The sequence below is a fragment of the Schistosoma haematobium genome, chromosome 1 (genome assembly GCF_000699445.3).
Source record: "Schistosoma haematobium chromosome 1, whole genome shotgun sequence".
Lineage (NCBI taxonomy): Eukaryota > Metazoa > Platyhelminthes > Trematoda > Strigeidida > Schistosomatidae > Schistosoma > Schistosoma haematobium.
This window is the reverse complement of record NC_067196.1, coordinates 61,527,522-61,552,035: the sequence shown is the minus strand read 5'-3', so window position 1 is coordinate 61,552,035 and position 24,514 is coordinate 61,527,522. Positions and strand designations below refer to the sequence as shown.

The following is a 24,514-nucleotide window of genomic DNA, read 5'->3' as shown; positions in this document are numbered from 1 at the left end:
ATATATTTGTAAGGTACTCGGTATGTTGGGAAGTACTTGGTTTGGGCTGGTTAAATGTCGAGAAAGATGTGTAGCATATCACGCCCAATGGTGAACTGATGCTCATGAGTAACCGAACGCCTTCAGCTAAGGTGTGTTTAAGTAAACTAATAGGGTCAGTATCAATATCTAAGACTTACAAAACTATTTTTTCCGGAAACTTGTCAATCTATACATGTAAGTGATTGCCAAATTACACTCGTACTTGCTTAAGTATGCAAGGCTTGATGAAAAAAGCCGCTCATGAATATATATATATGAATAAATATCGTGAGGCGGCGAGAACTATCTTGCACAAAAGATTTTTGTAGGGTGATTTTGTGAGAGAAATGCACACATACTCATGCATACTGAAAAAAATTGGTATGATTTTAAATGAATTATACGAATAAACATATTTTATTTATTGTGTTTTTCACAAAGTAAAAAAACTGAGAATTCAACCTAATGGCTATGGAATACAAAAGCTTATAAAATACTCTGCGTAATCCTTTAGTCGTTCCGGAAACTTTTCAGTTCTTCCAGAGCATGCGATTTCAGGCCAGCTGTCGGATGATAGAGACATTTCATCCTTTTCTTTGGTTGTTTGGTTGGTTTCATCTTAGCCGTAAGGACCATGTGGCTCGACTATTTAATGAGAAAGTTAATCGCTTTTAGACGGTAGATGCTGATGGTATCTTTCAATCCAGGTCTTACCAATGGTATCTGACTTGGAATCACAGTTATTTGCTTCATAGGGCCCCACATATACAGCGTCGACGGATCGGTGTGGTGAATTGTGACGTACAAAAACATGTTTACCAAGTCGTATGATGAGTTGGACAAAAACATCGGTTTATTGAAATCTATTGGAAATGGGTTTAAATGAACGCATCGCATTTGTGTTAAAGATCGCTTTTAAATATGGAGACTATTACCTCCCCCACTTTCAACTACATGACGATCCGGCCTGGCGAATTGGATGCCTGTCCCTGTTATGCAGAAGCTGGCCCCCGCGATCACGACACAACAGCCACATGTGCAGGCTGTTTTTGTCTCATTCCAATACGACGCCGTAGATAAACTGGCTGCATCTGCCGATTGGATACTAGCGATCACAACGCATAATGACATTACATATCTACCTAATACTACCACTCGTTTCCCCAACATTTATCATAGTCGCAGACCCTCCGAGAGTCCCTAAAGAAACCCGCCACGTAAAGGATTTGTTTCGAGACCACGAGAAACAGACATCATAGAATGATGTTAGTATCACAGTAACTATTTTAGATCTCCTAGAAATCGCCAGAAATCTCGAAGTTTCCTCCAGCCCGAACCATACAGCATGATAAACCTCTCAGAAAACCTGCTCACCGGCACGCATTTACGCGACTGTGGCCGGTCGAAATAGACGTTTGTTGTACATCGATTTGATGACGAAAGTCCTCTATCTTTTCAACATTGACGTGGAACCGGGCGTAATTCCTGCGAATAATTAGTATCAGCTGCAAGGTAGGTCTCCAACTCACAGTCGGCAAACGGAAAACGGATCTCCACGCACACTAATATATATATATATATATATATATATATATATATATAGGTTTGGAGGTAAATATTAGACGCAGATTATTAGTTAACTGTTCCAGATGATATAACTAGACTAGGAAAATCCCTTTCAACTCAATATCAGTAAATCCAGACTGTTAATTGTAAGCAGAAGCTATGCTTTATTATTTCGCGCATTCAGTGTACTAATTCTGCTCTTAAATTTCAGGTTCGGACAAGTTTTTCTCAAAACTATTGATCATTGTAAATAACCTCAAGTATCAGTGGGGTGTTTAAGTTCTCATGAGCGTAAGGGTTTTTTGTGAGGCATACTAACACAAAAGAGGAAAGAGTTCAAGTTAGAAAATATTTCCTTTGCCTCGTGATTAGGTCATTACATATCAAACCTGTAATAAGCATCATGTTGTAGTGGATCTCCCGCCTAAAAGCTGTCGTATGTCGTTGTGTTACAGCTGGTCGATTGTTGAAACTAGTGATGAACTGATTGTCCGCTTTACTTGATTGTAATTGTTAAGACCTAATACACAAAACGTTTTCTAACCGAAAATTCCTCTTATAGGGTCGTATGCCTCAAAGAGAAACTGTTGCAGTGACCTCCTCAATCTCCCGAATTTTGGGAAAATTCCCAAAGTCGAATACCCTTCACCAAGGTTCAAGGAAAATATTGGTGTTTTGGTGCTATTTCTTCAAAATTTTCTACAGTAGCTCCCCTAAAATGGGTCAAATTTTTCCCAAAATCGGGAGATTGGGTTGGCTTTATTTGGACTGACAAATGGTCATTTCAAAATCCTAAAACCTTAGCAAAACAGGTGGAAACAAACCAAAAGAAACCAAACTATCCATATAAGCTTAGAACAACTCATAGGGTGTCAGATCATGTTCGTGCTATTTGCCTTCCGCACTACTGTTAAGTTCTCAAGAGTCTTACTGTTTGGATATCTGTTTCCATTGATCAAGTACTCGGTAACCACCAGCAAATTATAAAACAGTTGTTCCCCCATCCATTTATATGTTAAGGACTGGAGACTACGTAGGTATCGATTTTTTGTTTAGTGATAACAGAAGACTAAACGGCTTATGTTAGTTTTGCTCAGATGGTCGGTTATCATTCTTATCTGACAATTATACGCTCCTCCGAGGTCCCTCAGTTTAAATCAGCACAGCAAAAAAACCATCTAGATCAAAAGCAAAAGAAACGTAAGTTGGGTTTTATTATTAGCCTTGTTAAGTCATAGTATGTGCATACAGTGTTGAAACCACTTAGAAGGTGAATCACATTATAATCTTGTCATATCAGATCTCTTTGAATACAACAATATCTGCATGTCCTTAATATTACACGAGTCTTTTATCTCGTGATGCCTTTTTAATGAAGAAATCAAACGATGCTAATGTTATTGTGTGCTTGGATATATCACTTATAACTCAGTATTACTCCATAAACTATTTTAGATTTAATGCACTGACTATTAACATGTCCCAGATATCAGTTCGTGTACAAACCTATCTGGTTTTGGGTGTTATAATAGCATGCTTCTCAATACTGTATCCCAAAATCTTCCATCCGATGCTTCTTCATCTACTGGGTTTTACAAAAAATAGGCACACAGAAGGTAGGTAATGTACCACTTTAACGAAATTACTGTATGTATAGAGCATACCAGGTTTGAAAACCTCCGGTTAAATGTACGTTCTTGTGACTTTATCGAGCGCTTTACAGGGTCATCACGCACAAAAACCTATCAGAGCTTCAGAAGGGATTGTTCAACAGGATCAAGGGAAAAGAGGTGGAATTATGTCGATCGTTTTGCCTGTCTATGCTGTTGGTATAGTGTTATATTTGTTTTACACACTTTCAAAGGTGAGATTTTGTATATTTCTTCATAATCTTCAGTTTTATATTTCGTTATTAACCGTAGTCTCAGATGCCAAAATAGGATTGCGACAGTACCAAATTATATTTTGTTTACTAGTTTGTTCGAACTCTGCCCCACTTACGCAGATTCCGTATTGACTATTTTCCATACTGTAGATACCACTCTGATGTAGTTGTTGTCTATCGTAACAACCCAGTCGAAATATACTACCTGGAACAACTGTTTTTCGAGGTCCTACCATCTCAGATAGGTTAGTTGGTAATCGTTTATTACGAAAATTTCATATCTCAAAATGAAGTTTTACTGCCAGTCATGTCGGAATTTAACTGCAGTAAGTTATTCTACACGGTCGAACACCACCTACCCTACTTCACAGACGAGATAAGGGAATAGAATATGTCAAACCTAAAAACAACGCACACCTATCATGAGAATGTCTAAGGTGATCTGTAAGACTTAAATTGTGCAAACTGAGCATAGCTAAAACGAGAAAAAGCATCCACAAAATTTTCATGTAACCTGCTTCAATCAGATCTCTTATTAGCCACAGGCTTGTATATTGCTAATGTACTTTGTGTTAAGTTGTTTAGGAAACAAATAACTTCTCATAGTGTATGTAATCAAATAATACTAATCAACTATACATTTAGCAAAACTGGAGTCCGTCTTGCTTATCGTCAGTCTTCCTCCTTCCTCAGTTTTACCATCTTTATTATCACTTCTTCTACATAAGCTCGCCTCAACGTCCCGTTTATATGTACCAAATACCGGAATATTGGGTCCGCAATATCTTCCTGGCTACTTAAATTTGCGTTCAAATTACATGTTGAAGCCGTCAGTGTTCGACCCTACTTATAATTAGTCGGTGGGGATCATTTATCAAAATATTGAATCCCGTGTCATGGTTATGTCGTTTTTGTGATATATTTAGAATCTAGGTGTTACTTTTATTTTCCTCAATATTGATACAGGGAGCTCCAACCAGTATGAAAACTGAAATCAATATCATTGCTGACTGATAAAATGTTTATGTAACAATAATAAGTTTTATTAGACAACGAGGATGAGGAAGCTAGCGTTGGTTGACAATGGTAGACAATCGCTTCAACTTATCACAGATAATGAGCCTAAGCGGTTGGCATCAAGTGCTACTTCCGTGGTGAAATGTGAATAGGTTATCCACTTGGAAACTTAAAGATCGTAACTTCAAGCTTAAAACTTCAGAGGGCAGTTAGTCTAATATCCAAAAACTCTGGTTGCTCACTGTCTACCAAGAGCTTAAACGTATTGATAACATCAAGTACTCAACTCGTAAAAACATCAGAAAGACCTTGACTAACTTGAGCTACATGTGTTCTCCAAATCTCTACTCATGATAGTTCACAATAATCAGTAAACCTGTTTCGATTTTGTTGCTCTTATAGTTTGTATCTGGTGCTACTTTCATTATTAGTGATTCGTAATTTGCTTTGTTTCGGAAACAAGTAACGTTCTTGAGCAGTTTTCGATGGAAACGACTAAGTAGACAAATAAACACATTCTAATTCGTGGACTAAAAAGATAACTTGTTTGTGCAGACTCAAATAAATGATGCAGGCTTCAGACACGTAGCCCAACTGTTCAAATTTCGAGATTTACCATATTCTTATCTTTAGTCAGCATTATACTATCGATTACAAAGTATTGGAAATCTATGAAGTGATATGCCGAATAATCTCTTTCATCCTTTTGTAGATATTTTCGTCAAAACGCCGGAAAAATACTGATAAAAAAGAGAAGTTTCTACGACAATACTATCGTGATTTCCATTATGATGTTGATCGGGGTAAATTTCGCATGGGTCATGACTCGTCCGATGATGACGATGACACCGCTGAAACAGACACATTTGGAAATCCAAATTTAAATTTTCTTAGTTCTAGAAAATCATCTGGAGGTAATTTGTTTCCCTTTTCACTTAACCCAATAAAGAGTGATGGTTTATTACATTTACTTTAAAATATCTCATTTGTGCACAACCATGCCATAACTTCACACTGATCCTTACCAAACCATTAGTTTTGTATGCTACTAATTATTGTTATTCTTGTTATATAAGTTATCCACTTCTCGAAATGTTTGCTATAGATGTAGAAATAGGTTTGGAGAACACTTGGTAGAAGAGGCTGAATATTGCTTCTCCCAAACTTCAAAGAAACGTATAAAGCGCTAGATGCTAACTCACATTGTTCACCATTGCATTTTTATTGCACTATTCTGACAGAAACTGCTTGAGAAGAGAATATTAAATAAAAAGCAAACATCTAGTGGGAATACAAACAAGAAATATTTCACTCATTAGTTTAGCTTATTGTGGCTTGAAAATCTCTGCTTAATTGAAAATCAAAGACCTACGCTAGGTGGTGAGTAGACTGAAATTAACAAGTTTACATTTTCTTTCAACATGTAGATTCAAACCGCAAACCATTTGAATGGGGTTCCGTTTTCAAGGGTTCTTACCCAGATATTTATCGCTCGGCTAAAAGTTTACCCAAAGATTTGGGAAAATTGCTTATGAGGATGGAACGCCAAGATTTGGGTAAGTTCGGTCTACTTACTACTCTTAATTTGACTATCATATACGTCTAATTACGTCTTTTTACTTGTTCCCCATCTTTTAACTCCTCATTACTCTTTGCCGTTTTTCAAGATTGCAGATGTTCTTTTTCGTGTTGATGCAAAGTGTGGAAGATTCTACGTCATTCGTCTGTTTAAATAACTCAGCCAATATTTAATTTACTATTTTTTCCCACCAAAACCTACATGTAATTTTGACTGACCTATAGATTTTACTGTCAGATTATTTATCAGGGTGATTTTAAGAGGGAATTCAGCCAGGCATTTTAACGTGTATTTCATAACTGTTTCAACGCATCCATTGTTGCTAATCCTAAATAATAATAAATAATCCTAAGTAACTTGATATTTCATATTTCGAAAATTATAGATACGGAAGAGCTGTCGCGTCTTCGTGTTAGACTCGAGCAAACTGAACATGAAATGACACGCATACTACAAGCAATGCAATCTGCAGAAGATGCTCTACGTGGTTCAATTGAAGAACAAGAGATAGATGAAGGAATTTTCACTACCATATCTGACAGGGAACAGTCTGGAGTAAATTTGAATGAATATGAAGATACGGCAAGTGAAGTGTTAGACAAAGAAATCACTGAGGAAAATGAATCAGAACGCGATTTTAATATCTCACAGTCAAAGGAGAATTTAGAAATACCCTATGAAGAGGTGACGACATTTGACGACCATAACAAAGGTTAGCATTATATTTACAAATCAGTTATTCAATGGTATTTTCCTCATTACTACTATTTATTTTGACTTCCATTTATACGTAAACTCTGACCTTACTATGCAGATAGTAAAGTTTCAATCAGACGGTTAACAGTTCTAGTCTTTCTCTATTCACCACTCTTCTTATTCCGAAGTACTTTTGTTTTCTACGTTTGCATCCGCTCATGATTGTCGGGTAGTTTTTCCTACTCCAACTTGGCCATACAAAACAACGTAGTATTTACTTTATACAACCCAGTGCAATTATAAAATGATTTCTTTCAAATGGTCAATTGGTAAGGAGAGGAATGCGCATTAATATTTAGTGGTTTATGCACTCATCAAGCTAATTGAAAACAAGATGACTTGTGAGTTCTATAAACAGATCCTAAAATCCCTAAGAAGTATTGACTTATGAACAGATACGACGTGAAAATTGTGAAATATAGTGGGTGAAAGTATAGCAAGTTAGGTTTTCACTCCACTGTAAAATCGCAGTAGTTTAAAGAAGGCTGAGAAATAGATGATATTTTCCGTTCTGATAAGCTGGATTTCTAAGACAATGGTGTGTATTTAAATCATATTTACTGGCACGGAGGGGTCAACCTAGGGGAGTTGAAAAATCTGATTCCAAACCAATGGTGCCCATGGGCTCCAGGATCCTGATGGAAAAAATGGCGTATGAACCAATCGTTGGTCATCGGCTACCATGGGACTGCATTTTCTTACGTTGCTCCACTGCTTTGTGGATCAGACTTATAGGTCGAAGGCTCCGGGTGTGGCCCCATAAGGAAATCATCTGCCTCGGTCTGGGCACCTGGTCAGTATCACAGCCCACACACAAATCAAGTGACTTGTGTAGCGCATATGTATTCGGTGCCCCTTTTTATCAATATTTATGTGTTAAAATAAATAAATAAGCAGTTTTTATATTATATCAGACTAGTCGTGTAAGAAAAGCCAATACATGCATGTTTGAAGAGAATATGGAAATCTCCTAGAGAAATGGATTCCGCAATGTTGATTTCGTAATATCTTATGCAGGTAATATGCTCTCTTAAGCTTGCGAACATTAATTTTCTTTATTCGTACTGTAAACTGCAATATTATGAAGTGGACATGTGTACAAGGTGCTATCTGATCACCTAAATATATGATTGCTAGCATTATTTCAATTACATTCAACCTTATCTTTTCATTATCATTTGAAAAACTCTTATATGAAGTACCGACCTTACATAACTTAATCTGTTTCATGGTAAAAGTTTCTTAATTTTCTAACGAAATCCGTTATGAGGGAGGCTTAGAATGCATGTACTACTACAAGGTTGAACTCGTGTACTCCTTGGAACATTTGTTGCCCATGCTTCCCAGTTAGTGTTCTCAAGGAGAAACTCTCACATTGTCGTGAATTTTAGTATCAACCTCTCACACATCTTTAATAGTACTAGAGTCTACTTTGCTTGGTACCAGTTTCCTTCTTCAAAAGTTTCTCCGATTCTCATTATCAACTCTTATACATTAGCCATCGAATTTCAACAGGATTATTCCTAAGCTATATGTTTTAATAGGCTTGTACGCCTGTGTACTTTTCAAGATAATGTAAACAGTGGTTTATGACTGGTCAAAAGCGAGAATTTACGTTCGTAAATCACTTTATAAGGCTTTTTATAACTAAAGTACAACCGAAGTTCACTATGTGATCAACCTTTCTCGCCCTATGTAAATATATACTGCCGGTCCCAAGCCCATGTAAAGGAAGAGAATTGGGTATGGCGTCAGCAATCCCATCCTGTGGAAAACCTTGTTAAAAACGCTAACCAGAACAAGCAAATCAAACCATTTAAACTCTGCCCTGGGAGTTGTAGGATATTTATTCAGAAGAATTATGACGCTTCATAATGAAATCCGAGACTTTTCGGAATTCACGAGGCCAATGCTCCTTCTAACAACCAGAGCAATAGTTAATACAGGCACATGGAATCTTCGAACAATGTTGGAGACCGGAAGGACCAGTCAAATAGTTACAGGAATGAGAATTCTATGTTGTACCAAAATATAATATTGAGTAAAGCCATTAATAATAATAATACGATACAACTTGACGGTGCTCGGGATCAGTGGACCCAAGTTGGACAGAAAAGGTTAGATTTGGGGGAGTTGCTGCTGTACTCGGGTCACGAAGAAAAAAATTGGTTCCGCACACACAGGGAGTTGCTCTGATGCTGTCCAAAGAGGCACGGAAAACACTTATAGGGTGGAAATCTCATGGATCCAGGATCACCAAAGCATCAAAACAAAGAAGGGAATCACAATGAATGTTATCCAGTGCTATGCAACCATTAATGATAACAATGAAGACGATAAAGATAAGTTTTACGCGAAGCTGCAATCGATCATATCAAAGTACCCAACAAAGGACCTCACCATCCTGGTAGATCTAAACGCCAAAGTCGGAATGGACAACACCGGATACGAGGATATCATAGGATGAGATGCGTCCGGTGTCAGACAAAGCTGCTTACCCTCTCTCTTTATCTTTCTTCTGGTGGTTTACTGCATTATGAAGACCACATCTCAGTGGAAGCACCGAATACAATGGACAACTTGAATGCAATTAGGAGATTTGGTCTTTGCAGATGCCAGTTCTACTCTATGGAGTTGAAATTTAGAGAACGACTACAACCATAATAAAAAATGTACAAGTATTTATAAACAACTGTCTACACAAGATACTCAATGTTCGTTCACCGGATACCATCAACAACAACCCACTGTGACAGAATAAACCAGCTTCCAGATGAAGAGGGAATTAGGAAAAGATGTTGGAGGTAGATAGGATATACATTATGCAAATCATCAAACTGCATCATGAGACAAGCAGTAACTTGTATTACTGAAGGTGAATGGAAAAGAGGAAGGCCTAGGAACATATTGCGTTGGGAATTGTAAGCAGACATTAGAAGAATGAATAGCATCTGGAAAGAACCGGAAAGGATTGCGTAGGACCGAGTTGAATGGAGAGTGCTGGTGGGTGACCTATGCTCCATGAGTTTTAGCGGTAGTAAGTAATACATGTGTCCTTTCATTTTCTGGCAATGATAAGGTATATTCTTTAATTTTTACTAGGTGATGTAACTGAATCATGCATTCGTCGTCGTCTGGTTACATCTAATTGATTTCGGTCTCCAGCCGTCATCATGATTTGAACACTGGAACTAATCACCATGAATTACATAATAGTCTCGCCACAACAATTAGTAACAATTCAAACACTTCTGTATACGGTTCTGATAATTTTATTCATAACGACCTCTGTGTTTCTAGTTACTTTTGCATTTATCTTCGTTTTTGTCACTTTGTATATTGTTGTAGTGAGCAAAATAAGTTTTTTTTCTACTTTTCTTTTTTTTAATTTTCTATATTCCTCAAAATATTCCTTGGTAGTGTTGCATTTTTGTCATTTTTCTCTTGACTGACCAACAATATGTGATAAGCAATATTTGAATTATAATATGGTCTTATTTGTATGAGATAATTGTGTTTATCCGTTTGATGAGTGTGATGCATAATTATTGTACGCTAGAAAATACATTCAACCTACAAAGTGTGCAACTTTTGGATCTTCAGTAACTCTTTAAAAAAAGTTCTTATACCGTATTCGTTAATTTGGAGTAATCGACGAGTAGGTTGAATTCATACAATTCGTTATAATCGTTTCTTACAAATTGTACTTATTTTGTGCAGTCTGTTTGCACTATTAAGCATTTTGAGACTGACTTGAACATCCGTAATTTGAATATGTATAACTTCTACATATATTTGAGTAGCTTACTTTAACTACTACCCTGCCATTGTTTGTAGAATAGTGATATTTTAGCGCCAGCAAGTATTTCCACTTACTGCTTATTGGAGTGCATTTATAGAATACAATGGCTGTGATCTCTTAAATGTGCTGTACACAGTTCATGAACAAGGCATTTCATCTTGTAGCCAGAGAGACATAAACAACTCCGAACCTGATAGTAACGTCTATCTGTCCATATTGTTATAGCTCACATAACATCACAAGAATGAATATTCAACATTGGTGTAAAACAAGCGGGAAATATTGGAAGGAATAAATAAAATGAAATGTGGGGATAATAATATGTCCAAGACTCAGAGAAAGATGAATTTTATCTCGAGAATTTAAATCGGGACATTTGCACATCTCAAACAGTTTGAACAAATGATCTTGTAAACTAATGGAATTTTATTGTTGAGATTATTTTGGATGCCTAAAATTGATCTGTCTATATTGTGATTTTACGGTTAAGCCAGCCAAAAACTAACCACTAAATAGTTAATTAGATGTAACTTGATCTAAACAACATAAACATTCTTTTGCTATTGCAAAAATTGATAATCAATAGGGGATTCCCACTTTTGAAAAAAGTTTAGTAGTTTGGAAGGATCATTAGATTACTACAGGCTGAACAGACTGCTTCAGTTATTTTTCAAAGGTGAAACACTAAATAGTCGGAAAATAAATTCGGATTAGTACTTAGAAACTAAGTCTTCTAGAAATCGCTATTTTATAGGACAAATTGATTATAAATGGATAAGTTCATCCTCGAAAATTATTACCATATTAAAGCATACCGTCCATAATCATTCACAAAATCTAATATAACTAACAGCTGACTAATTATTGTAAGTATTGTTTACCTATAACACATTTCGGAATAGTCATTAAATGAATACGACACAAGATGTGTAACATTTAGATTACCTTACAGTTTGGTTTAGAATTATGCAATTGAAGCAAACAACTACTTTCACTTTCCATGAACTAAAGGACAAATACAAATAAGTAACCAATATTTGACAAGTACACATCAAATCTACTTCATTCAGGACAATGTATAATGGAACTACCAAAATTACAATAGACGAATTGACATAAAAACGCTAACCTGTAAAACCACGGCTCATGATTGATTATTTACCCCATTGTATATTTGAATACATTAATGAAAATTAGTTTACAATAGACTTCTATGATTAACTTTTTTAATCTTCGTAACAATATAATAATGAGTAAAATATGGAAATTCTACTAACAAACAAATAATCTAATTTTAAAAAAAACGCGACTCAATAATGGTAATGACTGATTAAATTATACCGTAACAATAGTTTGAATTTAATAATTTATTGTTGTCATGTATACTACTAATAACACTGCTAATCAGTAGATAATCAAAATGACAACAATAATTAAGTATTCCTACTACCTGTTTTTGAAATTGAACACACACATGTACAGATGAACAAATAAAACAAGTCTTCTCCCATTAAAAGATACACACCCCGTTGAAAAGGAGGGAAGTACAGAAGAGAGAAATATTAACGAGAATAAAACAAGATGGATGAGAATATTCGATGACATCAAAGACGACTTAATATATAATGGAATTTACAAAAAGAAACAAATATATATGTCTCGAAAAAGACAAACCTATCTTTAAAATAAAAAAGGAAAATTCGAAATGGCATTACTAAAAGATATGAAATAATAAAGTTACATTATACAGCTTGCATATATTATTACAATGGTCTTGCTTAGTGTTTTTTTTTCTGACGAACACATGCAGTATAATTCATAAAAATACAAAAATAGATATCTTTTCATCCGATTAAGAAAAGGAATGAATTTCACACACTGTCGTCACCTGATAGTGTTGTGTATGAGCATATACGTAATAATGATGAAGGAAGATTGACAGAAGAAGAAGACGATAATACTTCTTGACTGCGAATATTACTGCCTAAACTTAATTGATTTAAAGTGTTTGTAAGGCTTCCTTGATGATAAACAGCGGTATTGTCGTTATCATTTGAATGTACTGCAGACACTGTTGATGACTGTACAGTATTGGTTGGTGTATTAACCTTATTATAAATTGGTTTTGATGTTAAATTAATTATTGGTTTACTATAAGTAGGTGTATCAGAAATGAATGGATCCATATTTAACTTATTTATAGGAAGTTGTAAATCTTCCTTTATATTCTGTATCACATTTAAAGATGAATAATCAGATGATGAACTGAAATCATGTAATCTTGTGGTTGAATATTGTTGTATTGAATTTTGATACTGTTGATCTGTAGTAGATGATAATTGATTCAATCCATAGTCCTCTGTACCAGGTCTTCGTTTAGGTCGTTTAACCTTTCTTAACATATTGGCCTACATACGTATTATGGAATAAAACAAATTGCGGAAATAACTAAAGTAATCAAGCTGATCTAAAGTTTTATGTCAATGAAAAGCCGTAAAATAATAGACTTATTACGTGTTTCAGCCATACTATCGATATGATCATTAATAAGAATCCCGCTATTTTGTGTCTACCATAAGATGAAATGACTTGAAGTAACTGTAAGTTGGTGTGGATGACCGGATTTCAAATCTAGTCTTGAAGTATTGTGTTTGCTACAAGGATCGTAATGTTTACGGCTTAATCTCAAGCTGAGTTTCGGATGAAGTGTCCGTAAATCACGACAAAACATCAATGTCACTTAATTATCAATGATCTACTAGCTCACAATGAAAGCATGCGCATCAAATGTAAGTGAGAGATTGAAGATAAAAACTTTGCAAATGTAAACATAGACTAGAAAAAAAATTAAATGAATATAGTTTAACATTATATTAAAATAACTAAAATGACTCGCTTACACTCAATGCGGAACGTAGTACAGTAATTTGACCAGGTGGATGAATAAATGGTTCGCCGTCAACTTGAATAGGAAGCTCAGATTTAAGCCAAATTTTCAACTAATGAAAAAACAGAAATTTTTCAGTATCAATTAATTTATGCTCGATAATGATTGAAATATCACACTCAATTAAATACTAATGAAAACGACTATTCATTTTCACTTGGTATTGTTTTGCTTGTATCTTCCCATTGAGGTTTAAGACTGCGACTGATCAGTCTGTTGTTGGCATATATGCATACTGTGCGTATGCCTCGATATTGCCTTAATTCACGAGCCTTTTGTAAGCAATGATGGATAGTGGCTAGCAGTGGAATTCAGGACGCGCGTTTCGTCCTATTTGGGACTCGTCAGCTGGATGTACCTGCGTCTCAGGGTTGATGTTCACTCCGGGACTCGAACCCAGTATCATTCGCTTCAAACGCCATCGCGTTATCCACTCAGCTACTGAGTCCTGATAGCCACTTGCTTGTGCAATGGAGTGAATTTAAATTCACTTGGTATTGTTTTACTTGTATCTTCCCATTGACCTATTCATTTTTCTGTAATAGAAACAAGTGAATCATACATTTATATTACTTGTATCTACAAACATTTAATCTAGAAAGCACAAATAATCAAAGGAAATTCAGTTAAGATATAATTTATCCAACTAATTATAAATAATAAAAGTAGATGTGCATAATAAATGCTGCGTTGATTTGTTGTTTTTCTTTTTCGAATTGAAAAAAAGCAAACAAATTTAAAATAGAGATTCTATTAGGGATTAAAAAACAAAAAAGGATAGGACAGTTTACGACAATAAGAAATAATTAGTGAAGAAAATTATACTCCCCATAAGAAATAATATATCACATGGTATAAAGAGAGCTAATCAATAGGAAACTATAAATAAACAAATAGGTAGATAAATCACTCAACAACATAAATAATTCTTATTTTTTTTAAAAAGGAACACCGAGTGAAAAGATCAAAAAGCATTTCCCTATACATATATAGCTTTCCCAAAAAATGCATACATATGGGAAAACAAAACTCGTGATATCGCTAGTCATTTCTGTATGCAGAGCTTTCAAAATTAGAATAAACAAGCTATCTGTTTAGTAAATTCATTTTATACTGTTTGCTTGGATTTTCCCATTGATGTTTAAGACTGTAATTGATCAGTCTCTTATTGGCATATGTGCATCCTTAAGTCACGAGCATTATATGCAGGTACACCCAGCTGATGAGTCCCAAATAGGGCGAAACGCGCGTTCTGGATTCCACTGCTGGCCACCATCCATCTTTGCTTATATTTGTTTAGTATTTCTTAATTGTAAATAATAAGCCAGGAAGTGATATTGATTCTTGAAGTGAACTAGTTATAAAATTGTCTTTTTAAAAAGTCAATGTCAATTTTAGATAATGAAGAAATAGGAAAGCTAATGAATACCTTAACTATCCATGTTATGCCTAAGAATTACTACGAAATTTTGATAAGATGGTTAAACTGAATAAATAATAAGTTAGCAAGAATTTATCAAAACAAATCTCACAGTAGTATAATTACTAACAGCATCAGTAAAATGAGAAAATACTAGGAATAGACAATATGATTCGAGAAGAACGAATGAATTAAAGAAATAGAAAAGTATGCGGTAATCCTAAAACTCAAGATCTATGGGAATTGAATACATCTCTAATCTTGTAAACAATTATGGGCCATATAACTCACGATAACTGAGTGGACCCATGCCGACAATAGAGAACAGACAGATAATATATATATTTAAAATGTTCTTTGTAAAGAAAAATTCAAACCAAATAGCTTAGCATAAAATAAGATGGACTGTACTGAAACTAGTTCGGGGAAGAAAAAAAACAATCAGTTTAATCTATATTCGATGGATAGTTGAACAAATTTTCATATCGTTTATTTTTAAATTCAATGTCTATAGAAAAGACTTATCTTTTAAACTGAAAAAAAAGTATCAGTTAGAAACACGCACTAACTAGAAAAGTAGCTTGAAATTGGACAATATTTTAGGAAAAATGTGTTTTACAAGATAATAAAATCTTTAACGGATTACACAGCAAAAACTGTAACAAGAGAATGAAAAAAAGTTTATCACATTTTGGGAATTTGCGCAAATTTTCGTAAGTTTAAGTATCAAGTAAACCTTGCAACAACAGAATTGAACAAGAAAAGGTATTCTGATAAAAAAAAATGATGTGCCGGAAAAGCAATGAAATCCTTAATATTTTGGTCTGATTCGCCTAGCATATGTCAGGATGAGTAGTTGTTTGCACATTTAGCATACGAGCTAGTTACCGCAATCAAAGTAAGTCAATAACCCTTTCATTTAATCTTCTCTACCTACCTAAAACTTTACATCTAACATCAACATTTCTAACCTAGTGGTTCTGTTACACGTGACCAATACTTTGGTGACATATATAATCGAACACATGTACGTTTGTCTACATATTTAAGCTTGTTGGCCATGTTTCAAAGAAGAAAGACACTTTAAATTTCAAATAAAGATAAACAATCACCCGAGTGCTAACTACATTCGCTAAAAGCTCTTAAAGTATGTGATAAATGGTGGTTTGAAAAAAAAATTTAATTCATTTACGTTATCTTTAGTTTATCATGAAACGATAAAGATGTTTAATTTAGGCAGACGTTTTACGTTGTTTTGTATTCTCTGAACTTGATGATTTAGTCGTTAAGTACATTCACATTATAGTGGGCAACATCAACGCTTACCTACATAAAGTGAGCGAATATATTAACCACTAGTTTGGAAAAGTTAAATTAACTACATTTGGAAAAAAGAATAATTTTAAGATTCAAAAAATATGTTGTTAACATTTACTATGGTATTTTAAGAAATTTTGAAAATAAAATAGATTAATTTTACGAAATCTAACAAATCATTTTTAATATAAAAAAGTCAAAATTACATGTGCTGCTTGAGCAAGACGAATCCCAGTGCCAAGACCAGAATAGATTTGTCCCATATGAACTACACCAGAAATACCAACAATTTCAAGTAAACCATCATAATGTGTAGGTTTAACAAATTCATCATCATGCTTTTCCACATTCCATGGATTAGCTCCACCACCCCAAGAAAGAATATTTAATACAACTAGACCTTCAATTGGTGGTAATATGACAATTTTCCCATCAGCAATAACTACAATTTGTTTGTGTAAATCTTTGCAAATAGTTCGATTAATCATTTTTCTTAAACCAATTTTAAAATAAACACCTTTATTGTGAATACTAAACGAGAAATAAAATAAACAATACGTTAATCAAAATATCCATGGACTGTAATTATTCGTTTGAACATAATAAAATTCACCTGTAACAATTCTCACCATTTTTAATAAAATCTATTTATTAACAACAGTATTAAAGAAAAAATAGTCAGTAACAACGTAGAACTTCGTACGTACGTACATCAGTTCAAGTTCCCACACCACATTAACACAGAGATGCACTTGTCGATTCAAATCCCGTAGTGGTAGAGGTAGCAAGAGTATAAGCAGTAATCGGGAAGATTAGGGTTTGGAGATGTTATTTAAAGAGTATAATCCAGTGAAATAAATTTGGAAAGAGGAAAAAAGGAAGGGACATGAAGAATTCAGAAGATTAGAATTTGGGAGAACACAAAGAGTGGATGCACCTGCGCCATTGCAAACGATTTCGAGACATGTCATTCAGGGTCTCTAACCATCGGTTGCTATCATCTCGTGGACCCCAACCACGTAGCCTACACCTACCAACATGGCTCAGTCCACTTGTCAGTGACTTCATGGATTTGTGTCATGTTTTGGTCTGTCCGCCCCTAGCTTTCTTCCAACCTACTCCTACACCACAAAACATCGCACGTCGGTGCAGTCGGTCGTTGGGCATACGAAACACATGTCCCAGCCATCTCAACTGATGAAGTTTCACCACTTCATCAATCGATTTGCCATCCTTAACTGGTACCCGTTTCCTAACAACTACATTACTTACTCGATGGTCCCAGGATATACGAGCAATGTTTCGAAGACACCTATGATCGAATACTAGTAACCTACGAATATCCTCTACTCTTACCGGCCATGTTTCACTTCCATAAAGTAGGACAGAACGACGTGCTGCGCTGTAAACACGTTCTTTGGTTGATAGATGGATATCTCGCCTACGCCATAATGACGCAAGTTGGCAAAAGCTGGTCGATCCTTCTGTATCTGTGATTAGATTTCGTTACACACCAGACTTCCCAGATAAGTGAAGTGGTCGGCACGCTCAACTACTTCACTCCCTATCATTAGTTCGGGTGTCGATGTAACCCAATCCTGAAGTAACATTTTGCATTTCGAGGGAGAGAATCGCATGCTGAACATGTTTGCATTGTTGCTTTAAAAATAGAGTTTCAATGTGTAATATGTAGAGATTAGAATAAAATACAGCATGGCACAGTACACTAAAACTGATTGATAACCAATGAAATGTTTCTAGAGTTTAGTTGTTATGTGAAATCATTGAGTACACACAAAAAAGTGAAAATAACTTTTTCATATTTATTAAATACTAAACATGTGATAAGCTGTCTGAAGAACTGATAAGACATAATAAAAAAAACATATCTGATGGACAAATTATAATATGATCCTATAATATTCATATATGCTACAATCATTTATGCTTAGAATGACATTTAATTATACTTAATGCTGTGCTTAATATTTTGAATATAAGGTCCACTTAGCATAAAAATACAACTCTTAACTCATTTGTCTTACCTCTTAATATCCGTCCATCATCAGTAGGTTAGTTTTCGCATGTACTTGTCACTTAACGATAAAGACTCACTTCAGCTCAGGCAAGTGATCACATACTAATATATAAACATACAGTTTTTCCTCCGCATTATAAGAACCATACAAAAAGGTAGGGTGACCTAGTGACCTAGTTAGTAGCTGAAAATATCTCTTGGTTTGGTAGTGAACCTTGTTTTCCACAAACTGAAATGACCATTAAGGGTTCCAAAAGTTTTAGAAGATATGAATCAGTAAATTTACTGAGTAATTCTAGCAAGCCAGAAAACAAAAACAAACTGTCCAACACTACTTGATTTTCAATATAATTTATCCAAATGATGTTGATGTCACGGTAGAAATAGCATCTTTACCTTAAAGCATTAACTACCTTCATGTCAGATCAAATCCTACCAATTCAGGCACAGATTTGATCGATAGAGTATGTTCACCACTTACGATAACATAACATAATATTGGTTATTAATCAGTGAACAACCAACGTAAATATCTTATTTCCTCAGAAGATCGATCGGTGTTTGGTTAGCTCACTGAGAAACGCTTCTAATTGTGACATTAAGTGACATGGGTTCGAATCCTATAGAGAGAAACAATCCTTTTAAAAATGAAACTAATACGTAACCACCTTATGCCTGAGATTTATTGACGACTGACTCCTCCAATCATCTCTAATATGCACAATGAAGAATGGAAAACTAGCACAAAAATTGAAGAAGGGACACATACAAAAAAATTACAACAATTTACCGGCTATTGAATTTTGATGGATTCTCTGAACGTGCATTATGAAAATCTAATGATAAATCAGCATCTATACCGATGCCAAAATAATTGTTCATAATAATCATAATTGAATTATCTTCATTTGTATTCGATGCATTGGTTTGCAATTCTAAAGCTAATTTTGTTTCATCTTTAAAATCTTCTTCTGGTCGAACAATCAACGTCCATCTATAAGCGATTATCAGTAGTAATAAAAAAGGAAGTAACAATGAGGGTGTTGTTTTAACAAATAAAGTCGGTCAATATGTAAGGAAACTTAGAATTCCGGCACATTATACAACGATTCAACTCGCTATATCATATCAACACAACAACATGAAGTTATCAAGACAAGAATAACAACGATAGAAGTAGTAACACCATTGATAAAGGTAGAAAACATTAAGCATAGAAATTATGATTCAAGAAGGAATGAATTCATGGAATAAAAAAGTAAAGCAATTTAAAAAGTCTAAGTTAAAAGGAAAACGCTACTGAGATTAATTCTGAGTTATGTCACTCATGATTTTATAAGAGTACCTTACATGCTAGCTAATATTTCAGAATGATCATTATCAGGAGTGAAAGCAAAAACTGTCTAACAAATATTGTACTTTTATTATAACTACTACATAGTCTACAACTACTCAATTGATTTGTCATACAAGTAGGGAAGAAAAATGTTCTGAGTTTGCATTTGACAAGAGACTAATGTATCATGAATTAGTTCCTTCTGTAATATCTAAGCGTTAAGTAGGTTTATTAAAAAAAGGTTCATTTCTTCAATACGATAAACAAAATGCTACTGAGTAAAGAATACAGTTATCAGAAGTTCATATGATAAACACAATTATATAAGTACGTAGCTGATAGTTTTGTAGAGATTGTTAAATATTATAGTTAACATTTATGACAATCATTATTTTGTGGTGTCATCATCAATAATAACTGTGTCCTCATTAGTGACTAATTTCGATAGGAAATTCCCGGAGTTCTAGTGAGAATCCGTAACCAGTAGGATTCAACCATGTCTGTGGTGCGAAACAGTTACTCATCAATGGTATCAGAAGCTAGGTGTGCGATATCGCGAATAAATCGGCATTAGAAATGTAAACCACTGGATTCCCACCAAGTAACTAAACGTTGAGTACTCGCTGCGAAACCTGAAGGTCCTGGGTAGGATCCCAGATAAGGTCGTTGACACACACTGATGAGCAGTCTCCTACCAAAATGAACTAGCTCTATTCAGTGCTTTCTGATGTACAGCGGTTGGCTGAAATCAGTCAGTGATGTAAATTATGGTCGTATGAGTAATTTTCGATAAAATATGAAGTGAAATAATGTTATCTACCGGTCTAACTTCACTTCTTCAGCGGCAACTACATCCTTTAAAATAGTTAGAGGATCATCAGCTGATGAATAACCAGAACCCCATCGAAGAACACGAGATAGATCATTACCAGTCCCAAGAGGAAGAGGAGCAATAGGAGGAGCGTTACATGCTGCATCCTGTCCAACAATATCCAAACATGACAATGTCCATCCTACTGTACCATCTCCACCACAAACAAGAATCTTATATGAAGCTAAATGACGAAAGCAGTACAGACCAGGTAAAGGACCACCATAATCAAGGTTAAATACCTAATAAAAAAGAACAAAGACAGTGGAACAACAGATGAAATGATGATTGAAGTCGAACAAATAAATAAACTGTATACATTACTATCGAAATGTCATACTTGATATTTAAGCAAGTGGGTAAAGTTCATCAACATTCATGATTATATTTCCAAACGTTTCATTGTTTATAATAAAATGACAAAACAAAAATGCATTAAATATATTTTATTATGAATTCGATGTAAAATATTCATTATTCTTTAGTATCAGGCTGAATGAAAGAAATATACAATACAACTCAATCATAAGATGAAGTTTAATGTAATAGATTACAAGGTAGATTAATTATTAACAAAAACTAATAGTAATAATATTTATTTAGTCTAAATATAATTATGTTAATTGGATTTGAACAGTTTAAAAAAGTTAGTCATAATGCCATATCTAACAAAATGAAATTGTACACTTCATTGAAATGAAAATATTTAAAACAACGCCCCCAAATGCCCTGGTACGGCCGAAAGTGTGGAGAGTCCGCTCTCCCTCTCCAAATGCTCTCACATGGCCACGCGAATATAGTCTCCGCCAGGGAAGTCCTACTCACTGCCTTCTCATGGCGGGGGTGTTGTTTACGAAATTGAGAAGACGAAAAGCGAACGTTCGGCGCTTTAACCGGGTTGGTGGATATGGAGAGTCCATCTAGAGGAGTTGGAAAACCCTGATTCCAAAACAATGGTGCACATGGGCTCCAGTACCCTGAGGGGACAAATGGCGTATGAACCAATCGTTGGTCACCGACTACCATGGGACTGCAACTCCTTAGGATGCCCTCACTGCCTTGTGGATCAGACCTGTAGGTCGAAGGCTTCGGGTGTGGCTCCCTAAGAAAACCACCTGCTTCGGTTTGGGCACCCGTGCAGTATCACGGCCCTCACACATCAAATGAGATCTGTGTGGCGCATATGTATTTGGTGCCTCCTTTATCAATATCTATGTGTTCAAATAATAATAATCTAAAACAACAACAAAACAGCAGATCATTCGAAATTAAGAACAGAATAATACCCAAGTAATTATTCTCATTTAATTTATAAAAATAATTGAACAAATTCAAATTACAAATTATTTAATTCTTATGTAAATCTAAATATTTTTTTTAAAAAAATTCAATGGAAATAAGGTAGAAGTATCGTTAAATGATGTAATGTTTTGGGCATCTATTTGTTTATTTATTTGAACGTATAAATACTGGTACAAAGGGGCGCCAGATATATATACGCCACACTATTAAGCATCACACAATATTAACCAATAATTAAGGTATAAATTAATAAAATACGAGATGATTACACTACTTTATCATATTTAAGTATAGTATGTGTACGATTGACTAACTAAACTGCTCTAAAAAATATATAAATTCGAATTCGTTATCTATACTTTCCAACTAATAATCATAAAGTGTCAAACAGACAAAAATAAAGTGAGATCCTTTAAAGTTGGTGAAATTGGAGTGAGGATAAACTCCATTCTCGTTCACAATTTTGACCTTTCGCCTGATAACCAGCCCAAATGAATTATTATATACACTTTCGTAATCCATGATGGAGGGTGTGTTTCGTTACCTGTTGTTTTTGCTGGCTTGCATGAAAAATGTAAAGATTTCTAAGACAAAAATATCATTCCATTATGCTAGGAACGCGTCAAATGTAGGCGAGTCAGTCATGATGGAAGAAACATTACAACACAGCTGGTGTAGACTTGTAGCTCAGGTGGATGATCTTGATGGAGTTTTGTTCTCTGACCTGGATGGTTTGGTCGTAGAGCTTTCATCAGTGCAAACTTCAGGTAGAAGTGAAGTGTTCAAATTTTTCCACACGTGGTTCACAGCTTATCCTGTACGCCCCAATGTTGATTGGTTCTTGTTGACCTTAAACCTGTCATTGTTTACTTCTTTGTTTTGGTTGTATCTCCCGTTGGTTTGATTTTTGTTCCTATGTTTGTGTTTACTTTTCCAAACGATCCAGCTCAGAGAACAAAACTCCATCAAAAATTGCAACACAGCAAACAACATGCCTCCAATCAATTCTATGATAGAAATTGCTTTAAAATACATACAAATGAGTGACTAGAAAAAACATAACCGTAATTACTGACTACGATACACAGATAAGTTGGGAAAGTGAAGTTTATCCCCAGCCTGATATTGCCATTGGGAAGTAGAAAAGAAAAAGAAAGTGAAAAAAGTATGAGAATAACGGATATCAATTATATTAAATCAATAAGCACTTTTGAAAAAAATAGGTCATTAGAGAAGATATCAATGAAAAGTATCATTAATCACATACACAACTGAATCAATTACACTTGAAAACTAAATTCAAAAGACGTAAGAAATGAGCTACAATAAATGGTACACATTGTTAACGGGATAAAAAATGTATATAAAACAATATTACAATTCTTTTATAAGCGATAGTTGTGTATACAGTAAATTAGTGAACAAAACAAATGAAAACAAAACAGACATTGAAATATACTAACACAGGAAAACATATATACACTTACTTGAAATGGATTGAGTAATCGACGAAAAGCAACAATTAAATCGACACCTTGACAACCGCCAGATTTTAAATTGACAAATACTAAAAGTGGTTGAATTCCTTTAGGTAAATTTTGTGGGTGAATTGTTGGGAGAAGTAGAGCAGTTATTGGTTTATTCATAAATATAGATTCCTATTAAAGCATAGATTTATATATACAAATATTGCAATGAAATAAAAAGAAATTGTATAAATTAGCACTGAATCGTTGTAAACATTGAATAACCTAACTTAGAATAGATAACAATAGCATAAATGTATCCATCCTTCACTCTGAAAGACTTGTACTTTTTTATTCAATAAATTCATTTTTCACTTTTCGAGTAATATTAGTGACGATTAGTGTTTACTACTTATAGTGATACTTTTACTTTTATTGCATTTGTCTTAATAATTTTATCTTGATATGATTATATGGTGTGGCGAATTGAATCGGTGCTCAATATACTTATTTACTCTTGTTACCTCTCATGAAGCATAGGCCGCCCACAAATATTCTCTATCCAACGCAATACTTTCCACTTGCTTCCAGTTGCTATTCATTCTTGTGACGTCTGCTTCCAATTATCGATAGTGTATTATTTGGTCTTCCTCTTTTCCGTTTCCCCCTTCAAGATGACAAGTTAGTGCTTGCCACGTGATGCAGTTTGATGATTTCCGTAATGCATATCCTATCCACTTCCAGTCTTCCTCCAATTTCCTCTTCAGTTAGAAACTGGTTTATCCCCCCCCAACAGTAGACTGTTGCTCGTGGTATATGGTCAACGGACATTGAGTATCTTGTGTAGACCATTTTTTATAAATACTTGTACTTTTATGATGATGGCTGTCGTAGTTTCAGCTCTGTACAGTATAGCTGTTTTGACGTTCATATTGAAGATTCTCACTTTGAAGTTGGCTTGCAGATGGTTGTTTTGAGTTCCATATATTCTTCAACTGTAGGAATTCTGTCCTTGCTTTACCGATACTCGCCATTACGTCTGCATCAGATACCCCTTGTTCATCGATCATGCTGTCCAGGTATGTGATAGTCTCCATCTTATCCAGAGCTTCTCCGTTAATTGTGATTGAGTTGATGTTCTCTGTGTTGTATTTGACGATCCTGAGGTTTACCTTGTATATCCTGAGGCCC

At 34.8% G+C, this 24,514-nt stretch overlaps 2 protein-coding genes across 3 annotated transcripts in view; one reads left to right on the top strand and one right to left on the bottom strand.

Annotated features, from left to right (window-relative positions):
* The first annotated feature begins 1,837 nt into the window (after positions 1–1,837).
* RIC3 (Resistance to inhibitors of cholinesterase protein 3) lies at positions 1,838–10,412 on the top strand. Its single transcript, XM_051209282.1, has 8 exons — positions 1,838–1,927; positions 3,043–3,203; positions 3,245–3,276; positions 3,311–3,451; positions 5,202–5,403; positions 5,917–6,045; positions 6,454–6,780; positions 9,927–10,412. Exons 2-8 carry the CDS (start codon positions 3,065–3,067, stop codon positions 9,974–9,976), a joined length of 1,020 nt encoding a protein of 339 aa, XP_051074723.1. The 5' UTR covers positions 1,838–1,927; positions 3,043–3,064; the 3' UTR covers positions 9,977–10,412.
* A 1,120-nt stretch (positions 10,413–11,532) lies between these two features.
* Positions 11,533–24,514, bottom strand: part of MS3_00001785 (uncharacterized protein) — a 41,830-nt gene continuing 28,848 nt past the window's right edge. For both annotated transcript variants that reach the window (XM_051209280.1, XM_051209281.1), the window contains 6 exons: positions 23,345–23,515; positions 20,505–20,797; positions 19,139–19,342; positions 16,517–16,841; positions 13,527–13,625; positions 11,533–13,034 (listed from right to left, as the gene is read on the bottom strand). In XM_051209280.1, coding sequence (XP_051074721.1) covers positions 12,498–13,034; positions 13,527–13,625; positions 16,517–16,841; positions 19,139–19,342; positions 20,505–20,797; positions 23,345–23,515 — 1,629 coding nt within the window. In that variant the 3' untranslated portion in view covers positions 11,533–12,497. The remainder of the gene's footprint in view (positions 13,035–13,526; positions 13,626–16,516; positions 16,842–19,138; positions 19,343–20,504; positions 20,798–23,344; positions 23,516–24,514) is intronic.

Excerpts from the sequence above, each read along its gene's own strand:
- RIC3 (XM_051209282.1), top strand. The coding sequence starts at position 3,065 with ATGTCCCAGATATCAGTTCGTGTACAAACCTATCTGGTTTTGGGTGTT. Across the intron at positions 3,204-3,244 it reads AAAAAATAGGCACACAGAAG|AGCATACCAGGTTTGAAAAC; the intron begins GTAGGTAATGTA and ends CTGTATGTATAG. Across the intron at positions 6,046-6,453 it reads GATGGAACGCCAAGATTTGG|ATACGGAAGAGCTGTCGCGT; the intron begins GTAAGTTCGGTC and ends CGAAAATTATAG.